The sequence below is a fragment of the Phyllobates terribilis genome, unplaced genomic scaffold (genome assembly GCF_046119375.1).
Source record: "Phyllobates terribilis strain yellow unplaced genomic scaffold, ASM4611937v1 Scaffold_3__8_contigs__length_932513732, whole genome shotgun sequence".
Classification (NCBI taxonomy): Eukaryota; Metazoa; Chordata; class Amphibia; order Anura; family Dendrobatidae; genus Phyllobates; species Phyllobates terribilis.
In genome coordinates this window covers 664,362,363-664,387,238 of record NW_027362763.1, presented here as the reverse complement: position 1 = coordinate 664,387,238, position 24,876 = coordinate 664,362,363, and the positions used below count along the sequence as shown (strand labels likewise).

The 24,876-nt window shown below is 43.7% G+C and overlaps 1 protein-coding gene across 1 annotated transcript in view; it reads left to right on the top strand.

Moving 5' to 3' along the window:
* LRFN2 (leucine rich repeat and fibronectin type III domain containing 2) overlaps positions 1-17,574 on the top strand; it is a 758,344-nt gene extending 740,770 nt beyond the window's left edge. Inside the window, exon 4 of the mRNA XM_073671733.1 lies at positions 13,584-17,574. Within this exon, the coding sequence (XP_073527834.1) occupies positions 13,584-14,508 (925 nt within the window). The 3' untranslated portion in view covers positions 14,509-17,574. The remainder of the gene's footprint in view (positions 1-13,583) is intronic.
* The last annotated feature ends 7,302 nt before the right edge of the window (positions 17,575-24,876 follow it).

Below are 24,876 nucleotides of genomic sequence, written 5' to 3'. Positions count from 1 at the left end.
CTCTTTTAGCAGCATATGAAACTTTTTCAGTATAAGACATTCTTAAAGTAAAACATTTTTTTTTTTTTTTTTTTTCCAAAAACACATTCTTGAGTTCTGGCCGTGGTGCGACTTGCGACCAGGTGTTCTTTCTTCTTAGGGGAATGGCTGCTCTCAGTCCCCAGCCAGATTAGGAAAAAGGGATGGCTGTTCTCAGTCCCCAGCCAGTTAAGGGATATAGGGGGTAACTTCTACACAGTTCTATATCAGTCCCAGCGGGGACCACACTCCACTCAGTAACAGTTTCTATACCCTTACGGGTAACTATATACAGTTCCATTTACCGTTCACTGGTAACGGTGTCCTCCTGATGCTTCCTCCTTGTACTCTTCAGACCCGTCCGGGCCCTCAGGGTAGTCCATGTCTGGGCGATACCGCAGTTCCTCCTCTGTTAGACGGTTGACGTGGAGGGCGTACAGTCCTTTTGCGCCTGGGGAGTTCAGGCCTTGCGACCGGGCCTGGAGAGGGCCGCCGTTGATGACGCCCGGGGTCAGAGGGTGCGACTTTGGGCCTGGGCACGGGCTGGTGGTGGCGGTGCCCAGGGCTGGAGGGCTCGGCTGCAGGGCTTGTTGCGGGGTCTGGAGCAGGTCGGTGTCTGCAGCGCCCGGGATCGGCGGCTCCACCAGGGGGCCCGGGAGCAGGCTGACGCTGGCAGCATCCGGGACAGGGAGACTCCTCTTACCTGCTCCCGCGACCGCTCCTGCATCACGCGTCTTCTCCTGGCGCAGGTCGGGGCCCGTGACGGCTGGGGCACTGCCGATGCTGGGCAGCTTAGTCTGCTGCCGGTCCGCCATCTCGCTCTCCGTTCCTGGTGTCCTCCTCCCCCCTGGTGGACCGTGGCCTACCTTGCGTTGATCTTCCTCCATAGGCCGCGGCTCTGCAGTCGATTGTCGGGGTTGAGGACCTTGCGTCGCGCTCCTGTGACGTCAGCGTCGCTCCCTCTCCCTTCCAGGACCTTACGCAGCGTCGGTGCGTGGGGCGGAGCTTCAGATCTCGCGCGCTTTCGGCGTCCACGCCCCTCTTCTTCCCGCGCGGCGTCCCGAAGATGGCGCCCGATGGCGGGAAAACGACTGCGGATGGCGGGAAGACGGCGGGAAACGACCCAAGATGGCGTCCGAAGGCGGGAAACGGTCCAAGATGGCGTCTGATGGCGGGAATCGGCTCCGGATGGCGGGAAACGACTCCGGACGGCGGGAAACTTCAGGAAATGGCGGGAGACTTCTTTTCCACATACATGTAAAATTTTCTTCAGGCACGCAATACCCGTTTGTGGCGGGTTGGTCTCGATCCTGCCGACTACGCCAAAGTTGACGCGCCCCCTGGGCCTGTGCTGTGCAGGGGGATACCCGGAGCCGGATCGCTGGGGGTTGTAGTCCTCCGTGGCGGTGACCCGGTCCGTGCCCTGGGCGGTCAAACCAGTGGCAGTCTATTGGTGTTATAATAAGTGTCCGACTACGCCACCCGTGGATTGCGGTCAGTGGGGACCGCCGCTGCGCTGCAGACCGCTGAGGCTGGTGTTGTATGCGCAGCCAAGTATGGGATAACTCCCCACGGGAGAAGTATTGTCTCAGGGCAGTTAATGTGGATGATGGTGGTAATGGTGTGAGCGTCCCAGTACTAATGGTGCTGGTGCGGCGATGAAACACAGAGACGTGTGGTTGCAGTTTCCAATGCTTTACTCACAGCTCTTTACTGGTCCTAGTCACCTCGGTACCGGCGGTGACTGCCCAAGCCGTGCTGCGTCCACCAGGCAAGGGGCTCGACCAACTCCCAGGCAATTCCAGAGCGTGGCACAGGACTCCCTTCCTTTCCTTTCTCTGGCCGTCCCCACCAGTGACCCACCTTTGTCCAGCTTCCTCGGGCCTTCTATTGGCGAAACCTCTCTCCGGTTTCCCTGACCCTATGTGGTATGCTTTCCTGGTGGATGTAGTGAGGGGTCGCACCAAGATGTGGTCACAACCTCCGGTTTTGGCTGAGGATTAGCCGCCTCCACCAATTTGGGTTCCGGTACCCTGCTCTGCCAACCCTTCACCCGTTATCTCGTGGGTTCTTAGGGTTCCTTCTTCACTCGTGTCTCTGGACCTTTCTCTGTGTTCCTTGCTTCCTTTCTCCTCTGTTCCTTTCTTCCTTTCTTACTGTCCTTTCTGTTCATTCTCCTTTCTCTCTCTCTCAGGCTCCAGCCTCCTGACAAGGCCTGCCTGCGGAGCAGAGCCCATGCAGGGGCTCTGCTTCCTGTCTTCTCCTCTCACTCTTGACTTCTTCTCTGCACTGCACACTGTTCTAAGATGGTGCCCACCTTATATACCTCCTTCTAACACCCGAGCCCAGGTGACTAGCAACCAATGGGCTCCTACCTATGCCCAGAGACCCACCCCTATCTGCTCCTACACCACTGGGTTTTCCTCCCCCTCCCCACTCCAGCCAGGAACAAATGCTGTCGTGCCTGCACTCTGTCTAGTGGGAGCACCGTTGAGCTGTCCCTCGAAAATGGGGTGTGTGTGGTGAATGCAGCTTACTGAGTCCTGGTCCACACTCCATCCTTACCCGGGAGTGGAATATCACACCTCTGGTTTGAGGTGCAATACCCCTGTAGCAGCCGAGCCCTCGGGGTGCTACACATGCACTGAGGGTATACTGCAGGGAGACAGGGGAGCTGTGTGTGCCACATGCACTGAGGGTGTACTGCAGGGTGACAGAGGAGCTGCGTGTGCTGCATGCACTGAGGGTATACTGCAGGGAGACAGGAGAGCTGTGTGTGCTGCATGCACTGAGGGTATACTGCAGGGAGACAGGGGAGCTGTGTGTGCTGCATGCACTGAGGGTATACTGCAGGGAGACAGGGGAGCTGAGTGTGCCGCATGCACTGAGGGTATACTGCAGGGAGACAGGAGAGCTGTGTGTGCTGCATGCACTGAGGGTATACTGCAGGGAGACAGGGGAGCTGTGTGTGCTGCATGCACTGAGGGTGTACTGCAGGGTGACAGAGGAGCTGTGTGTGCTGCATGAACTGAGGGTATACTGCATGGAGACAGGGGAGCTGCGTGTGCTGCATGCACTGAGGGTATACTGCAGGGAGACAGGGGAGCTGTGTGTGCTGCATGCACTGAGGGTATACTGCAGGGAGACAGGGGAGCTGTGTGTGCTGCATGCACTGAGGGTATACTGCAGGGAGACAGGGGAGCTGCGTGTGCTGCATGCACTGAGGGTATACTGCAGGGAGACAGGGGAGCTGTGTGTGCTGCATGCACTGAGGGTATACTGCAGGGAGACAGGGGAGCTGCGTGTGCTGTATGCACTGAGGGTGTACTGCAGGGAGACAGGGGAGCTGTGTGTGCTGCATGCACTGAGGGTGTACTGCAGGGTGACAGGGGAGCTGCGTGTGCCGCATGCACTGAGGGTGTACTGCAGGGAGACAGGGGAGCTGTGTGTGCCGCATGCACTGAGGGTATACTACAGGGAGACAGGGGAGCTGCGTGTGCTGCATGCACTGAGGGTATACTGCAGGGAGACAGGGGAGCTGTGTGTGCCGCATGCACTGAGGGTATACTGCAGGGAGACAGGGGAGCTGTGTGTGCTGCATGCACTGAGGGTGTACTGCAGGGAGACAGGGGAGCTGCGTGTGCTGCATGCACTGAGGGTATACTACAGGGAGACAGGGGAGCTGTGTGTGCCGCATGCACTGAGGGTGTACTGCAGGGTGACAGGGGAGTTGCATGTGTCGCATGCACTGAGGATTTACTGCAGGGAGACAGGGGAGCTGCGTGTGCCACATGCACTGAGGGTATACTGCAGGGAGACAGGGGAGCTGCGTGTGCCACATGCACTGAGGGTATACTGCAGGGAGACAGGGGAGCTGCGTGTGCTGCATGCACTGAGGGTATACTGCAGGGAGACAGGGGAGCTGTGTGTGCCGCATGCACTGAGGTTATACTGCAGGGAGACAGGGGAGCTGTGTGTGCTGCATGCACTGAGGGTATACTGCAGGAGGACAGGGGAGCTGTGTGTGCTGCATGCACTGAGGGTGTACTGTAGGGAGACAGGGGAGCTGTGTGTGCTGCATGCACTGAGGGTGTACTGCAGGTAGACAGGGGAGCTGCGTGTGCCACATGCACTGAGGGTATACTGCAGGGTGACAGGGGAGCTGTGTGTGCCGCATGCACTAAGGGTATACTGCAGGGAGACAGGGGAGCTACGTGTGCCACATGCACTGAGGGTGTACTGCAGGGTGACAGAGGAGCTGCGTGTGCTGCATGCACTGAGGGTATACTGCAGGGAGACAGGGGAGCTGTGTGTGCTGCATGCACTGAGGGTATACTGCAGGGAGACAGGGGAGCTGAATGTGCCGCATGCACTGAGGGTATACTGCAGGGAGACAGGAGAGCTGTGTGTGCTGCATGCACTGAGGGTATACTGCAGGGTGACAGGAGAGCTGTGTGTGCTGCATGCACTGAGGGTATACTGCAGGGAGACAGGGGAGCTGCGTGTGCTGCATGCACTGAGGGTATACTGCAGGGAGACAGGGGAGCTGTGTGTGCTGCATGCACTGAGGGTATACTGCAGGGAGACAGGGGAGCTGTGTGTGCTGCATGCACTGAGGGTATACTGCAGGGAGACAGGGGAGCTGCGTGTGCTGCATGCACTGAGGGTATACTGCAGGGAGACAGGGGAGCTGTGTGTGCTGCATGCACTGAGGGTGTACTGCAGGGAGACAGGGGAGCTGCGTGTGCTGTATGCACTGAGGGTGTACTGCAGGGAGACAGGGGAGCTGTGTGTGCTGCATGCACTGAGGGTGTACTGCAGGGTGACAGGGGAGCTGCGTGTGCCGCATGCACTGAGGGTGTACTGCAGGGAGACAGGGGAGCTGTGTGTGCCGCATGCACTGAGGGTATACTACAGGGAGACAGGGGAGCTGCGTGTGCTGCATGCACTGAGGGTATACTGCAGGGAGACAGGGGAGCTGTGTGTGCCGCATGCACTGAGGGTATACTGCAGGGAGACAGGGGAGCTGTGTGTGCTGCATGCACTGAGGGTGTACTGCAGGGTGACAGGGGAGCTGCGTGTGCCACATGCACTGAGGGTTTACTGCAGGGAGACAGGGGAGCTGCGTGTGATGCATGCACTGAGGGTGTACTGCAGGGAGACAGGGGAGCTGCGTGTGCCACATGCACTGAGGGTTTACTGCAGGGAGACAGGGGAGCTGCGTGTGATGCATGCACTGAGGGTATACTGCAGGGAGACAGGGGAGCTGAGTGTGCTGCATGCACTGAGGGTATACTGCAGGGAGACAGGGGAGCTGCGTGTGCTGCATGCACTGAGGGTATACTACAGGGAGACAGGGGAGCTGTGTGTGCCGCATGCACTGAGGGTGTACTGCAGGGTGACAGGGGAGTTGCATGTGTCGCATGCACTGAGGATTTACTGCAGGGAGACAGGGGAGCTGCGTGTGCCACATGCACTGAGGGTATACTGCAGGGAGACAGGGGAGCTGCGTGTGCCACATGCACTGAGGGTATACTGCAGGGAGACAGGGGAGCTGCGTGTGCTGCATGCACTGAGGGTATACTGCAGGAGGACAGGGGAGCTGTGTGTGCTGCATGCACTGAGGGTATACTGCAGGGAGACAGGGGAGCTGTGTGTGCTGCATGCACTGAGGGTGTACTGCAGGTAGACAGGGGAGCTGCGTGTGCCACATGCACTGAGGGTATACTGCAGGGTGACAGGGGAGCTGTGTGTGCCGCATGCACTAAGGGTATACTGCAGGGAGACAGGGGAGCTACGTGTGCCACATGCACTGAGGGTATACTGTAGGGAGACAGGGGAGCTGTGTGTGCTGCATGCACTGAGGGTGTACTGCAGGTAGACAGGGGAGCTGCGTGTGCCACATGCACTGAGGGTATACTGCAGGGTGACAGGGGAGCTGTGTGTGCCGCATGCACTAAGGGTATACTGCAGGGAGACAGGGGAGCTACGTGTGCCACATGCACTGAGGGTATACTGCAGGTAGACAGGGGAGCTGTGTGTGCTGCATGCACTGAGGGTATACTGCAGGGAGACAGGGGAGCTGTGTGTGCCGCATGCACTGAGGGTGTACTGCAGGGAGACAGGGGAGCTGTGTGTGCCGCATGCACTGAGGGTGTACTGCAGGGAGACAGGGGAGCTGCGTGTGCCGCATGCACTGAGGGTGTACTGCAGGGAGACAGGGGAGCTGCGTGTGCCGCATGCACTGAGGGTATACTGCAGGGAGACAGGGGAGCTGCGTGTGCCGCATGCACTGAGGGTATACTGCAGGGTGACAGGGGAGCTGCGTGTGCCGCATGCACTGAGGGTATACTACAGGGAGACAGGGGAGCTGTGTGTGCTGCATGCACTGAGGGTATACTGCAGGGAGACAGGGGAGCTGAGTGTGCCGCACGCACTGAGGGTATACTGCAGGGAGACAGAGAAGCTGCGTGTGCTGCATGTACTGAGGGTGTACTGCAGGGAGACAGGGGAGCTGAGTGTGCTGCATGCACTGAGGGTGTACTGCAGGGAAACAGGGGAGCTGTGTGTGCTGCATGCACTGAGGGTATACTGCAGGGAGACAGGGGAGCTGAGTGTGCTGCATGCACTGAGGGTGTACTGCAGGGAGACAGGGGAGCTGTGTGTGCTGCATGCACTGAGGGTGTACTGCAGGGAGACAGGGGAGCTGTGTGTGCCGCATGCAATGAGGGTATACTGCAGGGAGACAGGGGAGCTGTGTGTGCTGCATGCACTGAGGGTATACTGCAGGGAGACAGGGGAGCTGTGTGTGCCGCATGCACTGAGGGTGTACTGCAGGGAGACAGGGGAGCTGTGTGTGCTGCATGCACTGAGGGTATACTGCAGGGAGACAGGGGAGCTGAGTGTGCTGCATGCACTGAGGGTATACTGCAGGGAGACAGGGGAGCTGTGTGTGCCGCATGCACTGAGGGTGTACTGCAGGGAGACAGGGGAGCTGAGTGTGCCGCATGCACTGAGGGTATACTGCAGGGAGACAGAGAAGCTGCGTGTGCCGCATGCACTGAGGGTATACTGCAGGGAGACAGGGGAGCTGTGTGTGCTGCATGCACTGAGGGTGTACTGCAGGGAGACAGGGGAGCTGTGTGTGCCGCATGCACTGAGGTTATACTGCAGGGAGACAGGGGAGCTGCGTGTGCTGCATGCACTGAGGGTATACTGCAGGGAGACAGGGGAGCTGTGTGTGCCGCATGCACTGAGGGTATACTGCAGGGAGACAGAGGAGCTGTGTGTGCTGCATGCACTGAGGGTATACTGCAGGGAGACAGGGGAGCTGTGTGTGCCGCATGCACTGAGGGTGTACTGCAGGGAGACAGGGGAGCTGCGTGTGCCGCATGCACTGAGGGTATACTGCAGGGAGACAGAGAAGCTGCGTGTGCCGTATGCACTGAGGGTATACTGCAGGGAGACAGGGGAGCTGAGTGTGCTGCATGCACTGAGGGTGTACTGCAGGGAGCCAGGGGAGCTGTGTGTGCCGCATGCACTGAGGGTATACTGCAGGGAGACAGGGGAGCTGTGTGTGCCGCATGCACTGAGGGTATACTGCAGGGAGAAAGGAGAGCTGCGTGTGCCGCATGCACTGAGGGTGTACAGCAGGAGACCTTGTGTGATATATACATGATATCTATTGCTTCATGTTCATCCAGAAACGCAATGTGCAGTCAGGGAGCAGTAATAAATGAGTGGTAATAAATGGTTGCACATGCAATTGGAAGAGTGTTTCCAGTGGGGTACTACAAACCTCTGGCCACAGAGTTGTTCAACATTTTTATAAATGATCAAGATAAGGAAACTGAAGGTAAACTAATCAAATCTGCAGAGGATGCAATGCTAGGAGGGATAGATAACACTAGAGAAGACAGGAAGGATTCAGAAGGATCTAGATAAGCTTGAACAATGGGCAGCAAGTAATAGAATGAGATTTAACAGGGAGAAATGCAAGATTCTACATCTGGGCAAGAAAAAATAATGGGAGGAATAGAACTAAGCAACAGCACGTGTGAAAAAGACTTGGGTATATTAATAGATCACAGACTGCACATGAGTCAACAGTGTGATGCAGCAGCAAAAAAAGGCAATACAGTTCTGGGATGTATTAACAGAAGCATAGAGTCTAAATCATTTGAAGTAGTTAATCCCCCTCTACTCCTCCATGGTCAGACCTCATCTGGAATACTGTGTCCAGTTCTGGGTATCACATCTTAAAAAAGATATTGAAAACCTGGAGCAAGTTCAGAGAAGAGCTACCAGGATGGTGAGCAGTCTGCAAACTATGTCCTATGAGGAACGGTTACAGGATTTGGGAATGTTTAGCTGCAAAAGAGAAGACTAAGACGAGACTTAATAGCTGTCTACAAATATCTGAAGGGCTGAAACTGAAAAGGAGAAGATACAGATTAGATATTAGAAAAAACTTTTTGACAGTGAGGTGATCAATGAGTGGAACAGGCGGCCACGAGAGGTGGTGAGTTCTCCTTCAATGGAAGTCTTAACACAGAGGCTGGACAGACATCTGTCTGAGATGGTTTAGTGACTCCTGCATTGAGCTGGGGGTTGGACCAGATGACCCAGGAGGTCCCTTCCAACTTTAACATTCTATCATTCTATCTATCTATCTGTTATCTATTGATTATCTATCATCTATCTATTATCTATTATCTATCTATTATCTATCATCTATATATTATCTATCTATCTATCTATTATCTATCTATATATTATCTATTATGTATCTATCTCTCTATCCTATGATCTCTTCTTCATTTCATTTCTGGATTTTCCGGCCTCGCAGTCTGTGAATGTGTAATGGAGACTGTCACTTGTATGTATTGTATCGTCCTCGGTGAGGAAACATCGCCTTTCCTGAACAGATTACACAAGATTTGTAGAAATCTCTTTAATAAATAATCACTGAAGCTCCGAACAGAAGGTTGAGGGAAGGGATTATAGAGATATCTGGAAACACCGGAATCCATTCATCACACTCCACGCATCTCAGAGATGAAAACATCTTTTATTTTCTTCTCGTTTGTTCTGTATCATATCGAAACCTCAATATTCTGGTTGAGAATATTCTGCGTTCTACTTTGTTTCATTGCTGGATGATGGCGTTCATTCTGCCCTTGTCAGGGCTGGGCTATATGGTGGGCACCATGGCGAGTGCCCGTAGCCTCCACCACCATTTCTCCTGTCTGGGATGGATCAAGCCCTTTGTCCTGATCCATCTCAGACAGGAGAGATGGTGACGGAGGCTACGGGCACTCGTCACTAGTAGCCACCTCTGTGTAGCCAACCTAAATAATTTGGGCATTAAGTGATCCAGGCCTCACTTCCCTCCAAAATATATATATTTTTTTGCTATAAATTAAATTTTTGTTCAAATATTAGTTAAGTGAAACATTTTTAATAATTATTCAACCTTTTCTCTCTCTGAAAAGATGCAAAAAAAAGATAAAAGACACAGGAGAGCATGTTTGATTTGCCACAAAATTTAACACCCAAAATTTGGCACACTACAACAACAGCGAATAAAAAAATGTGACCTTTAAAAAAATGTGAAGTGGGTCTTAAATGTTGACAAGAATCCTAAAAAAAAGCCATAATTTTTGCCGTCCTGAGGGACCACTGTAATCTGCAGTAAACAAGCTGGGAGGGGCTCAAGAAAAGGTAGATAAGAGCAACAAACTCCCTTTGTCATTGTGGGCTCACTGATGGGTCCTCAGTTAACTCATTCTGCAGCCAGCAATAGACAATGCAACACAGGGGCTACTGAAGCTAAGCGGTGCAAAATGATTAGTGAAACCCAACTGCAAAAATGCTCACAATCAGGTACCATCGCTTTGGTCTCTGCACCGCTGCCAGCAAAGGCGTTGGAGGTGCATATGTACGATGCATTGGCCACCTAGGTAGGATTATAGGCAGCACTTGGAGAGTCCAAGCGGATTGCTGCAGCATTTCTACATGTATGTAAGACTTTCTAGGAGGGGGCACAAACTGGGAAATGCAGTCAATGGCTGCCCATACAAGAACCATGTAAAGGTAGCATGATGCCCTTTGGATTGAAGGATCAAAGCAGTGTAGCCCATCCGCATCCAACTTTAATATGATATTAAAGAAGTGAGATGTGAGATGTAAAACTCATATATATGGAATGCATTAAAAATGAATTAATGAATAAAGTCACAAAGCCGCCATGTACTCATCTACTCCTGAAAAAATCAACTGTCCACCAACTGTCCACCAAGGGTGTGAAGAGTGAGACTCGAGGCTTGTTGATGATATTTGTGGCAGCTGCATTCTAAAAGGCCCTGATGAGACCGTCACTTTAAGATCTTGGATTTAATATTTATTACTATTTATCGAACTAATAATAGCAAAGTGTGAAGTGCAAAGTGCGAAATGTAAAGAGTGAAGAGTAAAGTATAAAAAGAGAAGTGTAAATTGTGAAGTGTAAAGCGTGAAGTGTAAAGTATAAAGAGAGAAGTGTAAAGAGTGTGAAGAGTGTGAAGTGTTAAGGGTAAAAAGAGAAGTGTAAAGAGTGAAGTGTAAAGTGTAAAGTATAAAGAGAGAAGTGTGAAGAGTGTGAAGTGTAAAGAGTGAAGGGTAAAAAGAGAAGTGTAAAGCGTAAAGAGTGAAGTGTAAAGAGTGAAGTGTAAAGAGTGAAGTGTGAAGAGTGAAGTGTGAAGAGTGTGAAGAGTGTGAAGTGTTAAGGGTAAAAAGAGAAGTGTAAAGAGTGAAGCGTGAAGTGTAAAGTATAAAGAGAGAAGTGTGAAGAGTGTGAAGTGTAAAGAGTGAAGGGTAAAAAGAGAAGTGTAAAGCGTAAAGAGAGAAGTGTAAAGAGTGAAGTGTAAAGAGTGAAGTGTAAAGTGTGAAGTGTAAAGTATAAAGAGAGAAGTGTTAAGTGTAAAGTGAAGTGTAAAGAGTGAAGTGTGAAGAGTGTGAAGTGTAAAGTGTGAAGCGTAAAGTATAAAGAGAGAAGTGTAAAGAGTGAAGTGTAAAGAGTGAAGAGTGAAGTGTAAACACTAGTGAACTGTAAAGAGTGAAGTGTGAAGAGTGTGAAGTGTAAAGTGTGAAGCGTAAAGTATAAAGAGAGAAGTGTAAAGAGTGAAGTGTAAAGAGTGAAGAGTGAAGTGTAAACACTAGTGAACTGTAAAGAGTGAAGTGTGAAGAGTGTTAAGTGTAAAGCGTGAAATGTAAAGTATAAAGAGAGAAGTGTAAAGAGTGAAGTGTGAAGAGTGTGAAGTGTAAAGTGTGAAGAGTGATGTGTGAAGAGTGAAGTGTGAAGAGTGTGAAGGGTAAAGTGTAAAGTGTGAAGCGTAAAGTATAAAGAGAGAAGTGTAAAGAGTGAAGAGTGAAGTATAAAGAGAGAAGTGTAAAGTGTAAAGAGTGAGGTGTAAAGAGAAGTGTGAAGAGTGTGAAGTGTAAAGAGTGAAGTGTAAAGTGTAAAGAGTGAAGAGTGAAGTGTAAAGAGTGAAGTGTAAAGAGTGAAGAGTGAAGAGTAAAGCGTGAAGCATAAAGTATAAAGAGAGAAGTGTAAAGAGTGAAGTGTGAAGAGTGTGAAGGGTAAAGTGTGAAGTGTAAAGTGTGAAGAGTAAAGTATAAAGAGAGAAGTGTGAAGAGTGAAGAGTGAAGAGTAAAGCGTGAAGCATAAAGTATAAAGAGAGAAGTGTGAAGAGTGTGAAGTGTAAAGAGTAAAGTATGAAATGTAAAGTGCAGCCATTGGTGACTTTCTCTACATATCTGATACTGTAGTTATATGTTTCTGCCTGGTGTGTGGAGCTGCCGTGTGCCGTCCGGAGCTAGATTGACATTATACGAGGATTATTTTTACATTTTTGCACTAATTTTCTCCCAAGATAAATTCTCCAATTTGGTGATTTCTGTTTATAATTTCCAGATCATTCTCTGATTATAAATGTATAAAAAATATCTCCGGCTTTCAAAAATAATTATTTCAATTAAATATTTTAATAAAACAAAGCAATAAATTCATTAATATAAAAAAGAACAAAAAATTAGTTATTTAGTGGATGAATGAATAAACAATGAAACGTGTAAAAAATGAATGAGTGAATGAACTTTGTAAAGAAAGGCAATAAAATAAAACCATTGAATGAATGATGAAATTTATAAAAAAAAAATGAATGATAATGAAAACCAATAAGTGAATGAATGAATGAATAAAAAATGACACATAACTAATTGATGTAATGAATTAATATAATAAAGAAAATAGAATAAATGAATGAAATATGTATAAAATAAATGATGGAATGCATGAAAAAAATTATAAATTAGTTTTGTAATTTGTAATTGTAGATTAAATGATGGAATGTATAAAAACTTAAATGAATGAAGCTATAAATAAATGAAATAAAGGACTAACAAATAAATGAATGATGGAAATGTATAAAAATGAATGGAAGAGAGAACTAATGAATGAATGAATGAATTACTAATTAAACAATAAATGAATGAGAAATAGGATAAATAAATGAACGATTATAAGATGTAAAGAACAAATGAGTGCAAGTGAATGAATGATAGAATGCATAAAATGAAGTGAATGAAAATCAATAAATAAATGAATTATTGAATGAATAAAAAATGACACATGAATAATTTACTGAATGAATATAAGAAAGAAAGTAGACAAAATGATTTAATTAGTGATTAAAAAATGATGGCATGCATAAAAAATAGTAGATTAATGTCTTAAAACATGAATGAATGAATTAAGCTATATATATAAATAAAGAATCAACAAATTAATGAATAATGGAATGTCTGAAAATGAATGGGATAGAGAATTAATGAATGAGAGAACTAATTAGTGAATTACTAATTAAACAACAAATATATGAAAGATAGGAAAATGAGTGAATCATTAGTAGATGTAAATAACAAATGAATGAATGATTGAATTAAACAATCTGATAAATGACAGAAACAACAGAAGAATGAATGAATGAATGAAACAAATACATGAATGAATAATAGAGTAAATGGAATAATGGACAATGCAATTGAAAATTATGAGTTAATGAATCAATCAAATATAAGAATGATGGAGTAAATGAATTATTGAAAGAGAAAAAATCTAACAAAAGAATGGATACATTTATGAATCAATTAGATAATTAAGACAAATAAATGAAGTAGGAAAAAATAGAAGTAAGGCGAGTGCAATTTATGATTAAAATGAATGAATGAATTAATTAGTTAATGTAAGATACAATGGAAAAATAATAAATGAATGAGGTAACCAGAGAAGAATTAAAGGGGAATTAACAAAGGAAGGAAACTTTTTGCTGGAAATGTAAATCTTTGTGGAATATTGGATTGTCTACAAGAAAACAATTCCTGAATTGTACGGACGCTGTTAGATATGATATTCGTAGATACGTAACTACTGTTTATCCTCAGAAATGTGAACGTTGAATATTTTTTTCACAACTGCACAATTTAATGAATGTGTTTGTCATTCTCTTTGTTGTTTTTTATTCAAGGATGATCCCTGCTTCGAACAAAGCCTTTGTGGTGAACAACCTGGTGTCGGGGACGGCGTACGACCTGTGTGTCTTGGCCATTTGGGATGACACGGCAACAACTCTAACAGCCACCAACATCGTGGGATGTTCTCAGTTCTTCACCCAAGAGGACTATCAGCAGTGCCAGTCCATGCACAGCCAGTTCTTGGGGGGAACAATGATTCTAGTTATTGGCGGCATCATAGTTGCTACATTGCTGGTCTTCATTGTTATCTTAATGGTAAGATATAAAATTTGCAACAATTCCCAGGGCAAGATGGCCAATGTCAGCGATGTCTATTCCCAAACTAATGGCGGAAATTCAGTGCAGAATGGCTTGCCACCACAAGTCAACCCAAAAGTGGTGGTGAGGAATGAACTAATGGAATTCAGATGTGGCTCAGTTCACAGTAGTGTCTCATCCTCTTCTAGTTCGGTGAATAGTCCGGAGGGTGATGACTATAGTCTACAGAGTAACCAAAGCACTCTGTCCAATAAATGGAGATCCGTCTCCAGGTCTAAACATAACATTGATAGACTTATGGGAGCGTTTGCCTCCCTGGAGCTGAGGTGTCAAAAAAAGGAGGATACTATAGACTCCAGGACTTCTACCACAGCCCACCAGTCAGACAAAGAGCCTTTGTTGGGCAACCAAGAGTCCAAAGTCCGTAGTCTCCTTATGTTACCTCTGGAGGGGAAAGCAAAACGTAGTCATTCTTTTGACATGGGGGACTTTGCCGCAACTCAGTGTTGTAGTTACCCAAGAAAGATCACAAATATTTGGACTAGGAGAAGCCTCTCAGTTAATGGGATGCTTTTACAATATGATGATAGTGAACTTACAGGGAACACAACTAGAAGCACCTACGACAGCTCAGAATGGGTAATGGAAAGCACAGTGTAAATACGGTTCTTCTTCTTTATTGGCAAGCTTGCTGTTTCCTACGGCAAGTATAGCATACAAGAAAATAACCTATGAATTGAGTAGGTCTCTGACATCAGAGATGGGCAACACCAAAAGCCTCAGCAATCATTGCCACGACAAAAGTCGAGACAATTGTGTTAAGCCCCGGCAGTGGTGGACTGTTCCCGAAGAAGCACGTGGTATAATCTAAGTGCTCCTTACCGTAGAAACCCAAGAAAAAGACGTCTGAAGAAGGAATTATCATTCCTGTCTTTAAGTTCAAACCTATGATGAAGATCCACAGAGGCATCGGTGATGTGACGATGACGCCAACCAACCATCCAAAAAAACAACACCATTTGTGGTCAACCTCAAATTTTTCTTTCCTTAATTTTCCTTTTAATGTTTTTATTTCATTTTCTTTATTTTCCCTGTTTGTTTATTTGTTTGTTTGTTTTTTTTTACTTTACTGTTGTCGTCGTATTATTTTCTAGTTCATTCCGATCTGCTTAATAAAGGGAAAGCGTTAACCAAATAATATAGTTTCAGACAAATAAAACAAAAAAATTATGTAGATCATTCACATATATATATATATATATATATATATATATATATATATATATTTTTTTTTTTTTAATTCCAGCAGCGTTTCTGTTTGTTAGACATTTCAAGAAAAGGCAAAAAAAAAACTAAATTTTGTGATGTATTTAATTTTCGAAATTTAAAAAAAAAACAACTAAAAATTAGAATTGAATTTGTAAATTTATCGGGAAGGTTTAAGTAGAGGAGTTTTTCGTATTTTACAAGTGTGATCATTTTATGGGGTGGAGGGAAAGAGGATGGACAAACTTTAGAAACTCTGTTGTTGCTGATAACTATGACTAAACTACGGTCTTGGCTCAAGAGTCGGGAAAGGTATTTTTTTTATTATTTAAGAAATTATATTTTCAAAAAAAAAACGAACCATATATTTACTCTTTTCTGGCTCTGGAGACCCCAAAATATGGAAAAATGGCCGCCGTTATAGAAACACTTTAGCAACAGCTGAAAGTCCAAAGCTTGTCCATCCATAAAACAATGAGTGAAGCCTTGTCATCCCCCTGAGGGTACTGGCTAACAAAATATATAGTGCTCAGAATTTAATAAGATATGACAAGATAAAAATTGTCATTCCAGATGTCAGCAACACAGTCAAGCGTATCGTCCGGGAGTAGCAGGATTTCCTTGACGGCTTGCACTTCCTAGTTAAAAAATACCTGGAGAGTACCAACGTTTTACGAAGGACTAAAATGGATTTTTGAGTCGTCCACCACCATTCTCATTAATGACTTTCTTGTGACTGAAAGGGGGAGAGAAAAAAAAAAAAAAGTACTGTCAGCCATCATGGACTTGGTTAGCTCTGTTTTCATTTTGTTTCTACGATTTCTCCGGTCATTGGCATTTTTGTACAGAAAAAAAAAACAAACAAAAAAAACTAACAAGGTGAATATAATGTATAATGTTTTTTTTTTTTATATATATATATCACAAAAGGAAAAAAAAAAAAGAAACGAGAGCTATATTGTGAGCCGGCGGTGTACTTCTCTTGTATGGTTATGTTTCCTACTTGGAATTTTAGAATGTGGAAAAAGAAAACATTTTTGCTACAAATTGTACAGTAAAAAAAAAAATTATAATAATTCTGCAATGAAATCTGGGCTATTTTACTTACATAGAAGTTTTATTATTTTTGGAATACTTGGAAAAATACAGGGAAAAGGGTCACGTAGTAGGACTTCCGGCTCATGTATGGGATAGGATCCCATAGAAATAGTCATACCTGCCAACGTTGGTAGGATGTAAGCATCACTAATGACCACTACTCTTAGTCATACCTGCCAACGTTGCATCACTAATGGCCACTACTCTTTGGAACTCGCCCCTCCACTTTTGTTTTTGCCCCGTACTCCTCCTATTCCACACCACCCCTAATGTATGATTGAATGGAGGTCCATCTAATGACGTAGGATCCTGGCACCGGGCACAAGAAAGGAGGTTTTCAGGAGGTTTAGCCACACTTTGGAAGATTTTCCAAGTCTTCTGGGAGTCCGGGAGATTTTTCCATTTTTCCGGGAGCCTCGAAAAGACTTGGCCATGGTGCAAAGAGTTCATGAGTGACTTAGAAACAGTTGAATGGAGACGCAGAAGGAAATGTTGACGTCTAATAAAAAAGAGCAAAGGTATTCCAAATCACTCAGTATAATGTTAATCATTCACTGTTGTGTCAGCAATTCATTCACATATGCCATTTACATATTACATGGTTTTTAGGGTGCAGTTTATTGGACAGTAATTAAAAAATAATAATGATTAAAAAAGATTGTTGTAGGATTCTAAAAAAATTTTTTATGAAAAAAAAAAACATCGCCACACCGGTCTGCAGGAAGTTTATGGTATTGCAGCAGAGCCTCTTTGAATTAAATGGAGCTGAGCTGCAAAGCTATACAATCCCCGGACAGAGGTGGCGCTATTTTTGGGCTATGTTTTTTTTTTTTTTTTTTTTTTGTTCCTGTTTAGTGTTTTTTTTTGGAGTTTTTAAAAATCTAATAAAGAATTCTTTTTTTTTTTTTTTTTATTTCTAATAGTTTTTCATTGAATTTTTATGTTTTTTAAAAAAGCACAAAACAGAATACATGCAAAATATTAGGGAAGAAGGGAAAAGAGTAGGGAGGGAGGTCGGGACGATAACAAATTTGAATGAGAACGTAAAGAAGGGGAAGGATGGAATGCAAGGTAAAGGAAAAAAGAGGGAATTAATAGATACCAAAAAAAAGTCATTTTTCATTTTAAATTTTGGGCAATTTTTACATCAAAATGACAGGTTCATCTTAGCACTCAACAAGATGTAATGTAACGTTCACAATATGATATGACTAGAGATGAGCAAACTCAAACTTCAAAGTTCGGAGTTCGTACCGGACAGTTAGTGTCCGGTGCTAAAATCCGAACACAGACTTCTCCCGGAAGTCCATCGCAATGTTCGGAGTTCCGGGAGAAGTCCGGGAGGAGAGAAAGAATTTTCCAGCTCAAAAGATCGGATCTCCATTGTTTTCAATGTGGTTTGGATTCTGGTTTAAGTTCGGGTACAGTTCTGGTACCCGAAACCGAGCTTTGGAATAAAGTTTGGGTTGGGTACCATAACCCGAACTTCCATGGATCCACTCATCCCTAGATATGACTAAACACAAGTGAAACAAGTTTTCATGAAAACTGGAGAGATATTATTAATCTTATAATGAGGTTAATAAGGGGGAGGGAGGTTATTTAGAGGAACTTGGATTAGATAGGACCGCATTGACCCAAGGTTCCCATCGTGTAATAAGTTGGGAAATAGTTGTTTGTGGTAGCACGGCTTAAAGAATTCTTTTTGATCTACAGAATTGGAATGTAATAGTTAGTGAATCATTTCATCAAATTACCAGCTTCACACTCAGATAAAAGACCCCGCTAATCCCCCCAAAAAAATACCTCTGTAGAAGAGAAGAGCAAATCTTTGAGGTGGATCAAATTTGTTTGAAACGTATAGAAAAAAAAATCAGATTCTTAAAAATGTCTGCCGACAAAAGGCCAGCTTGCAAGAATTATATTCTAAGGGGTAGAAAAAAAAGGAATACTCACCCAGCCATCGCCAGTCTTCGTTGGTCCTGTCACGGGTGTAGTCCTCTTTGGCATCTCCAATGTAGCAGGAGAGCAGGAGGCAACGACAATGCCGGCACAAGAAGACAACGAAGATGGTTCATTGAAGACCACATCGGTGACTGGACCAAAGGAGAGGACAAGGATAGAGTAGGGGTGAGGACCACCCATGTCCTCTGGGGTCTGCAGAAATCTCACAGCATAATAATATACAATACCTTGAAAAATTATTCATTCCCGTGACCTTTTCCACATAATTTTCACTTTACAACCACAAACTTAAATATGTTTTATTCTGATTTTATGTGATAACAAGTAACAAGTATTTATAAAGGAAATGATACCGAGTTTTCTAAATATTTGAAAAATATAAAACTGAAAATTGTGAGGTGTATTTGTATTTAGCCACCTCAGTCAGTGCTTTGTAGGACCACCTCTCGCTGCAATTACTGCTGCAAGTCTTTAGGGGTCTGTCTCTCGCACCTTTCGCTGCAGTCTTTTTGGTTTGCACATCTAGAGGTGACATTTTTGCCCCTTCTTCTTTGCACACTCGCTCTCGCTCAGTGAGATCGGATGGAGACATCTGTGATCAGTAATTTTCACATCTTGTCACAGATACTCTGGGATTTGGGTCTGGACTGTGAGTGCTCCGTTCACACACAGGAATATGCTCTGATCCCCTTTATTGTGGCTCGAGCAGGATGTTTAGGGTTGTTGTCCTGCTGGAAGGTGAACCTACACCCCAGTCTCAAGTATTTGGCAACCTCTTACAGGATTGCCCAGTATTTAACTCCATCTATCTTCCCATCAACTCTGACCAGATTCCCTGCTGAAGAAAAGCCTCAACACAGCACAATGCTGCCTCCACCATGTGTGATGGTGGGCATGGTGTTTTCAGAGTCATGTGCAGTGTTAGTTTTCCACCACACATTTTGCATTTAGCCCAAAAAGTTCTCTTTTGGTCTCATCTGACCAGAGCTCCTTCTTCCACATGCTCACTGTGTCCCTACATGGCTTTTTGCAAACTGCAAACAGGGCTTCTTGTGGCTGCTTTGAAGATAGGCTTTCTTCTTTGCAATCTTCTATAAAGGTCCGAGAATGTGGAGAATATAACTAATAGTTGTCAAATGGACAAATTCTCCCACCTGAGCTGTGGATCTCTGCAGCTCCTCCTCAGTGACCATGGGTCTCTTGGTGGTGGCTTCTCTAATTAGTGCTCTCCTTGCTTGGGATGTCAGGTTAGGTGGACGGCCATGTCTTTCTAGGTCTGCAGTTGTGCCATACTCCTTCCATTTTTCGATGATGGATTGAACACTGCTCTGTGATATGTTCAGAGCTCGGGCTATTTTTTTTTTTATAACCTAACCCTACTTTACTCTTCTCTACAACTTTATCCCTGACTTGTCTGGTGGGCTCCTTGGTTTCCATGATGCTGTTTGGTGCCTAATGTTCTCACACAAACCTCTGAGGCCATCACAGAACAGCTGTAGTTATACTGAGAACAAATCACACCCAGGTGGACACAAAGTACTAATTATGTGACTTCTGGAGGCGATTGGTAACTCAATATTTTATTTAGGGCTATCAGACTATATTGGGCTGAAGACAAATGCACCTCAAATTTTTCACATTTATGTCTTTAAAAATAATTAGAAAACCATGTATCATTTCTTTTACACATCACAAATACTTGGTATAACAGAAAATCTCACATTTAGGTTTATGGGTGTAACGTGAACAAAATGTGGAAAACTTGATGGGGTGTAAATACTTTTTCAAGACACTGTATATTCGATTCAAATACATTTCATGCAACTCGAATTTCCTGCCCAAATTTGAGTGAATCTGATTAATTTGATATTCTGCCGATTCATTCATAAACTTCTCCATAACCATTCCAGGATAGAACCTATAGAGTCCAGTCCTGAGGACTCCAAATGCAATACATTTAAAGGGGCTGTCTACTTTTGGGAATGATTAATATTATTATTTACTTATATTCATGTATTTGGGGTTAAAAATATTTTTTGCAATTGTGTTTCATGAAAAAAAAAAAAAAAAAATCACCATTTTTGCTTTTATAGGGTCCTTATTTTACTGCACATTTAACTTTGATGTGGTCTGTGGCCATTCATCAGCTCAGAAACAAAAAAAAATAGATAAAAGTTACAAACTTTATCATTTAGTCTGAATAAGCTCACTAACGGATTCTTAGTTAACTCCTTCTGCAGCCCAAAAGTGAGACTGTTATAAGCAAATGGTTCAACATTTTTAATGAAACCCAATTGCAAAAGTTATTTTTAAGCCCCAAATGCATACATTTAAGCAAAAAAAAAAAAAAGTCTCTCAAGGTGGACGACCTCTTTAAGGTATTGTCCCAATCATTACTGGACTTAAAGTGGCGCCATCTATTGAAGCCATGACTGCCGGATGTACTAGGGACCCCCCCATCCAACATTTGTCTTCTGCTGGTCACATGATGCCGGTCCGTGCGTTCCCTTCTGTGGAACTGTGTAATAAGTTCTATGATATTTTTCTCATCACTTCTAAGCACTTTATACTTAAAATCCACAAAAACTCTATAAAATAATTAAAAAAAAAAAAAAAGAAAAATTTAATCTCTGGAGCATCAATCTGACATAACTGCAAAAAAAAAAAAAAGAGTTTATTTTTCTTTGTAATTTTTTTTTTTTTTTTTTTTTTTTAGAAATCGAATATGAGATAATGTTCACAATTATATTTTGGGGTTTTGTACTAAAAAAAAATAAAAAAATGAAGATATAGAATATATTAAAAAAAAAATATATCATGCTTTTTTTTATCTACTTGACAACCTCCAACCTGAACACCCCAAAAACTGAAATAAAAGTGTCAGCTTCTCACGTGTGTACGGAATTATTATTTATCAACACTTTTCTAATTGTTGCAACTTTTTTTTTAATTCCTGGATTTTAACATTTTGCTTTTCAGGAAATCTTCTTTTATTCTAATCTGTTGCGAAATGCATGGGAATATATTGGAGGGGGAAAAAAAAGAACTTATAAATGGCTGAAACATAATGATACTTTCTATTATTGATGATTTAATAATGTGTCAAATTCCATCCTGAACTTGTGGTTTCTTCCCAAAAGATTTTTTTTGGAAGTTATTTATATATATATATATTTTTTATTATTATTATTATTATTATTAGGCAAAAAAAAAAACATTTAAATGAGCAATGTGACCCTATTAATTCATTAATGTGACTTTAAAGGTTTATGCACATGTTCACTATTTTCAGCAGAAAAATCTGCTTCAAATCTGCTGCAAATACTGATGTTTTGTCAAGAAAAACACGGCATAAAGTACATGCACTTTTTATGCAATTTTTAACATTTTATGCATTTATGTGTTTTTGATGCATTGTTCCCATTTTTTAACATGGCTGAAATCTGCAGCGAAAACCGAAAAGAATTGATAAAAAATAAGCAACGTGTGCATGAGACCTCAGGTGTCTCATTTACTTTGCTGGTACTACAAAACTGCACAGAAAAAAAGCATCAAAAACCGTAAAGCTTTAAAGGGACTGTGCACACGTTGCATTCTTGTCGCATTTTTTTTCTGCACTGTTTTATCGCAAAACCTGAAGGATTTCCTAGTAGCAATAAAGTAAATTTGTCACCAGGTTTTTGACTCGTAATCTGAGCGATAATGTAGGGGCAGAGGCCCTGATACTGGAGATGTGTCACTTACTTGGCTGCTTGCTGTAGTTTTGATAAAATCTTTAAAATAAAAGTTTTATCAGCAGGAGTTTATCACTCGAGGACTAGTAACCTGCTGCCAGGTCTCCCTCCATATTCATAAGCTCTGTATAACCCCGATCCCACCACTGATTGAGAGCTTTCTGCCTATGCACAGTGTACACAGGAAGCTGCCAATCAGTGGTGTGGGCGGGGTTATACAGGGAACTGTTAGATCTGCAGCACAGTAAACAGGGATTTTTATCAAAACTGCAGCAAGCAGCCCAGTAAGTGACACATGGCTGGAATCAGAGTCTCTGTCCCGATATCATGCTGTTGTAGAAGAATGATGAAAGGTGTCAGTAATTCCGCGCTCCTCCGTTAAATTAGATTATACGGGATCCAGTCCTTTTGTGATAGATTTATTCCTTTGACTGGATCCCGCACAATCTAATTTAATGGAGGAGCGCGGAATTACTGACACCTATCATCATTCTTCTACATTGCTAACCACCAAGGTTCGGTGTCTCCAGCAGTAATAAAAAGTAATAATGAAAGAATTGTTTTATTTGGCACAAAATCAAATCAAATAAAAATACTTACAATTGAAACCAGGAGTTTCCATCCACTATATATAAAGACACATCTGCAGGTTCTTCTCAATATCTGACATGAAATCAGAATAAACCTTTCCCGTTTTAGGACAATTAGGATTTTACCATAATGTTTAATATTTGCCAAATGCCAGAATAATGAGAGAGAGAGAAGGTTTAAGGCATTTTTATTACTTACTGCAAAGTCAGAAGTTTCCATCCATTTCATTAGTATTTGGTGCCATTGTCCTTACACTGAATGACTTGGGTCAGGTGTTTGGGATCTCCTTCCACAAGCTTCTCACTATAGTTGGTTGGAATTTGGGCTGATTCCTCCTGACAGATCTGGTGTAACTGATCCAGGTTTGTAGGTTGTCTTGCTCGGCGCTCGCAGCCTTTTCAGCTTTGCCCATAAATTTTCAATAGGATTTAGATCAGGGCTTTGTGATGGCCGCTCCAAAACATTGACTTTGTTATCGTTAAGCCACTTTGTTACCATTTTGGCAGTATGCTTTGGGTCATTGTCCATTTGGAAGACCCATTTCTGCCCGAGCTGTAACTTCCTGGCTGATGTCTTGAGATGTTGCTTCAGTATTGCCACATAATCTTCTTTTCTCATGATGCCATCTATTTTGTGAAGTGCACCAGTCCCTCCTGCAGCAAAAAAAAAACCTACAACATGATGCTGACACCCCCATGTTTCACAGTTGGGATGGTGTTTTTAGGCTTCCAAGCTTCTCCCTTTTTCCTCCAAACGTAACAATGGTCATTATGTTCAAAAAAGTTAAATTTTAGTTTCATTAGACCACAGGACATGTCTATAAAATTAAGGTCTTTGTTCCTGTGTGCATTTGCAAACATTAATTTAACTTTTTTATGTTTCTTTTGGAGTAATGGCTTCTTCCTGGCAGAGTCGCCTTTCAGCCCATGTTGATACAGTACTCGTTTCACTGTGGATATTGACACAATCTTACCAGCTTCTGCCATCATCTTCACAAGGTCTTTTGCTTTTGTCCTTGGGTTGAGATGCACATGTCAGACCAAAGCACTTTGATCTCTGGGACACAGAACCCATCTCCTTCCTGAGCGGTATGATGGCTGGACATTCCCATCTTGTCTGTACTTGCGTATAATTCTTTGTACAGATTAATGAGGCACCTTCATTGATCCAGAAATTGTACCCAAGGATGATCCAGACTTGTGCAAGTCCACAATTCTCTTCCTGATATCCTGGCTGATTTCTTTAGACTTTCCCATGATGCTACACAAAGAAGCAGTGTGTTTCAGGTGTGCATTAATAAACATCCACAGGTGTGTCTCTAATTAGCTCAGATGTTGCCAAAAAACCTTCCAAACACCTGACATCATCATAGGGGCAGTCCGGAATTGTTTAAAGGCATAGTAATCTTAGTGTATGTAAACTTTTGACTTTGCAGTAAGTAATAAAAATGCATTAAAACATTCTCTCTCTCATTATTCTGGCATTTGGCAAATATTAAACATTATGGTAATCCTAATTGACCTAAAACGGGAAAGATTTATTCTGATTTCATGTCAGATAGTGAGAAAAACATGCAGATGTGTCTTTTTATATAGTGGATGGAAACTTCTGATTTCAACTGTACATTAAAATGCACTTAACAAAAAATAAAAAAGTTGTTGCTGGATAAATGTATAACACTAAAGCAAACAGGTGGGAAGCAGTAATAAGAGGATGCGAGCTCCCGGCACATTGCGGAGGGAGGTGACATTACAATGGCAGGTAAGTCTCAGCACATTCACTCCTGTTCAAAAATACTGAAAAGGATCCAAGAACGAACTCAGGGTGATATCAAAAAGATGAGACTGAAACAAAAACCTACAGAACACAACTGTTATATAAAGCAAATGTGACACAATGCGGATGCCACCAGTGAGGAGCGTAATTCTACTTTGTCACTTAAAGGGTTGGTTCCAAAACACAAATCAATTTTAATCCTAAATCCCTATCTATTTAATGCAATAATCCAATCTATTTTTCAAATATACTTTAATTAAAAATTCCCTATTCTTCTCTAATTAATCTAACTGCTTTGATTCTACTACTTCCTCTTTGATGACACTTTGTTTAAGAATTCCCAGTGCATGCTGATCATCAGGGGGCAAAGGCTATGGTCACTGCGGCAGTCTTTGCCCTTTCAGTGCCATCCGTTTCAGGGGCTGGACTAATTCCCTGCTCTGTTGAGCATGCGTCGGTTGGCCATTCCGGCGTATGCTTAATAGATTCTGGCCGCTGTGCAATGTGCACAATGACAGTGCGCTTTCCCCAACTCTGATCAGAAGTAACAAGCCAGCAACAGAGCGCATTGTCAGTGCACACTGCAATAAGATTACCC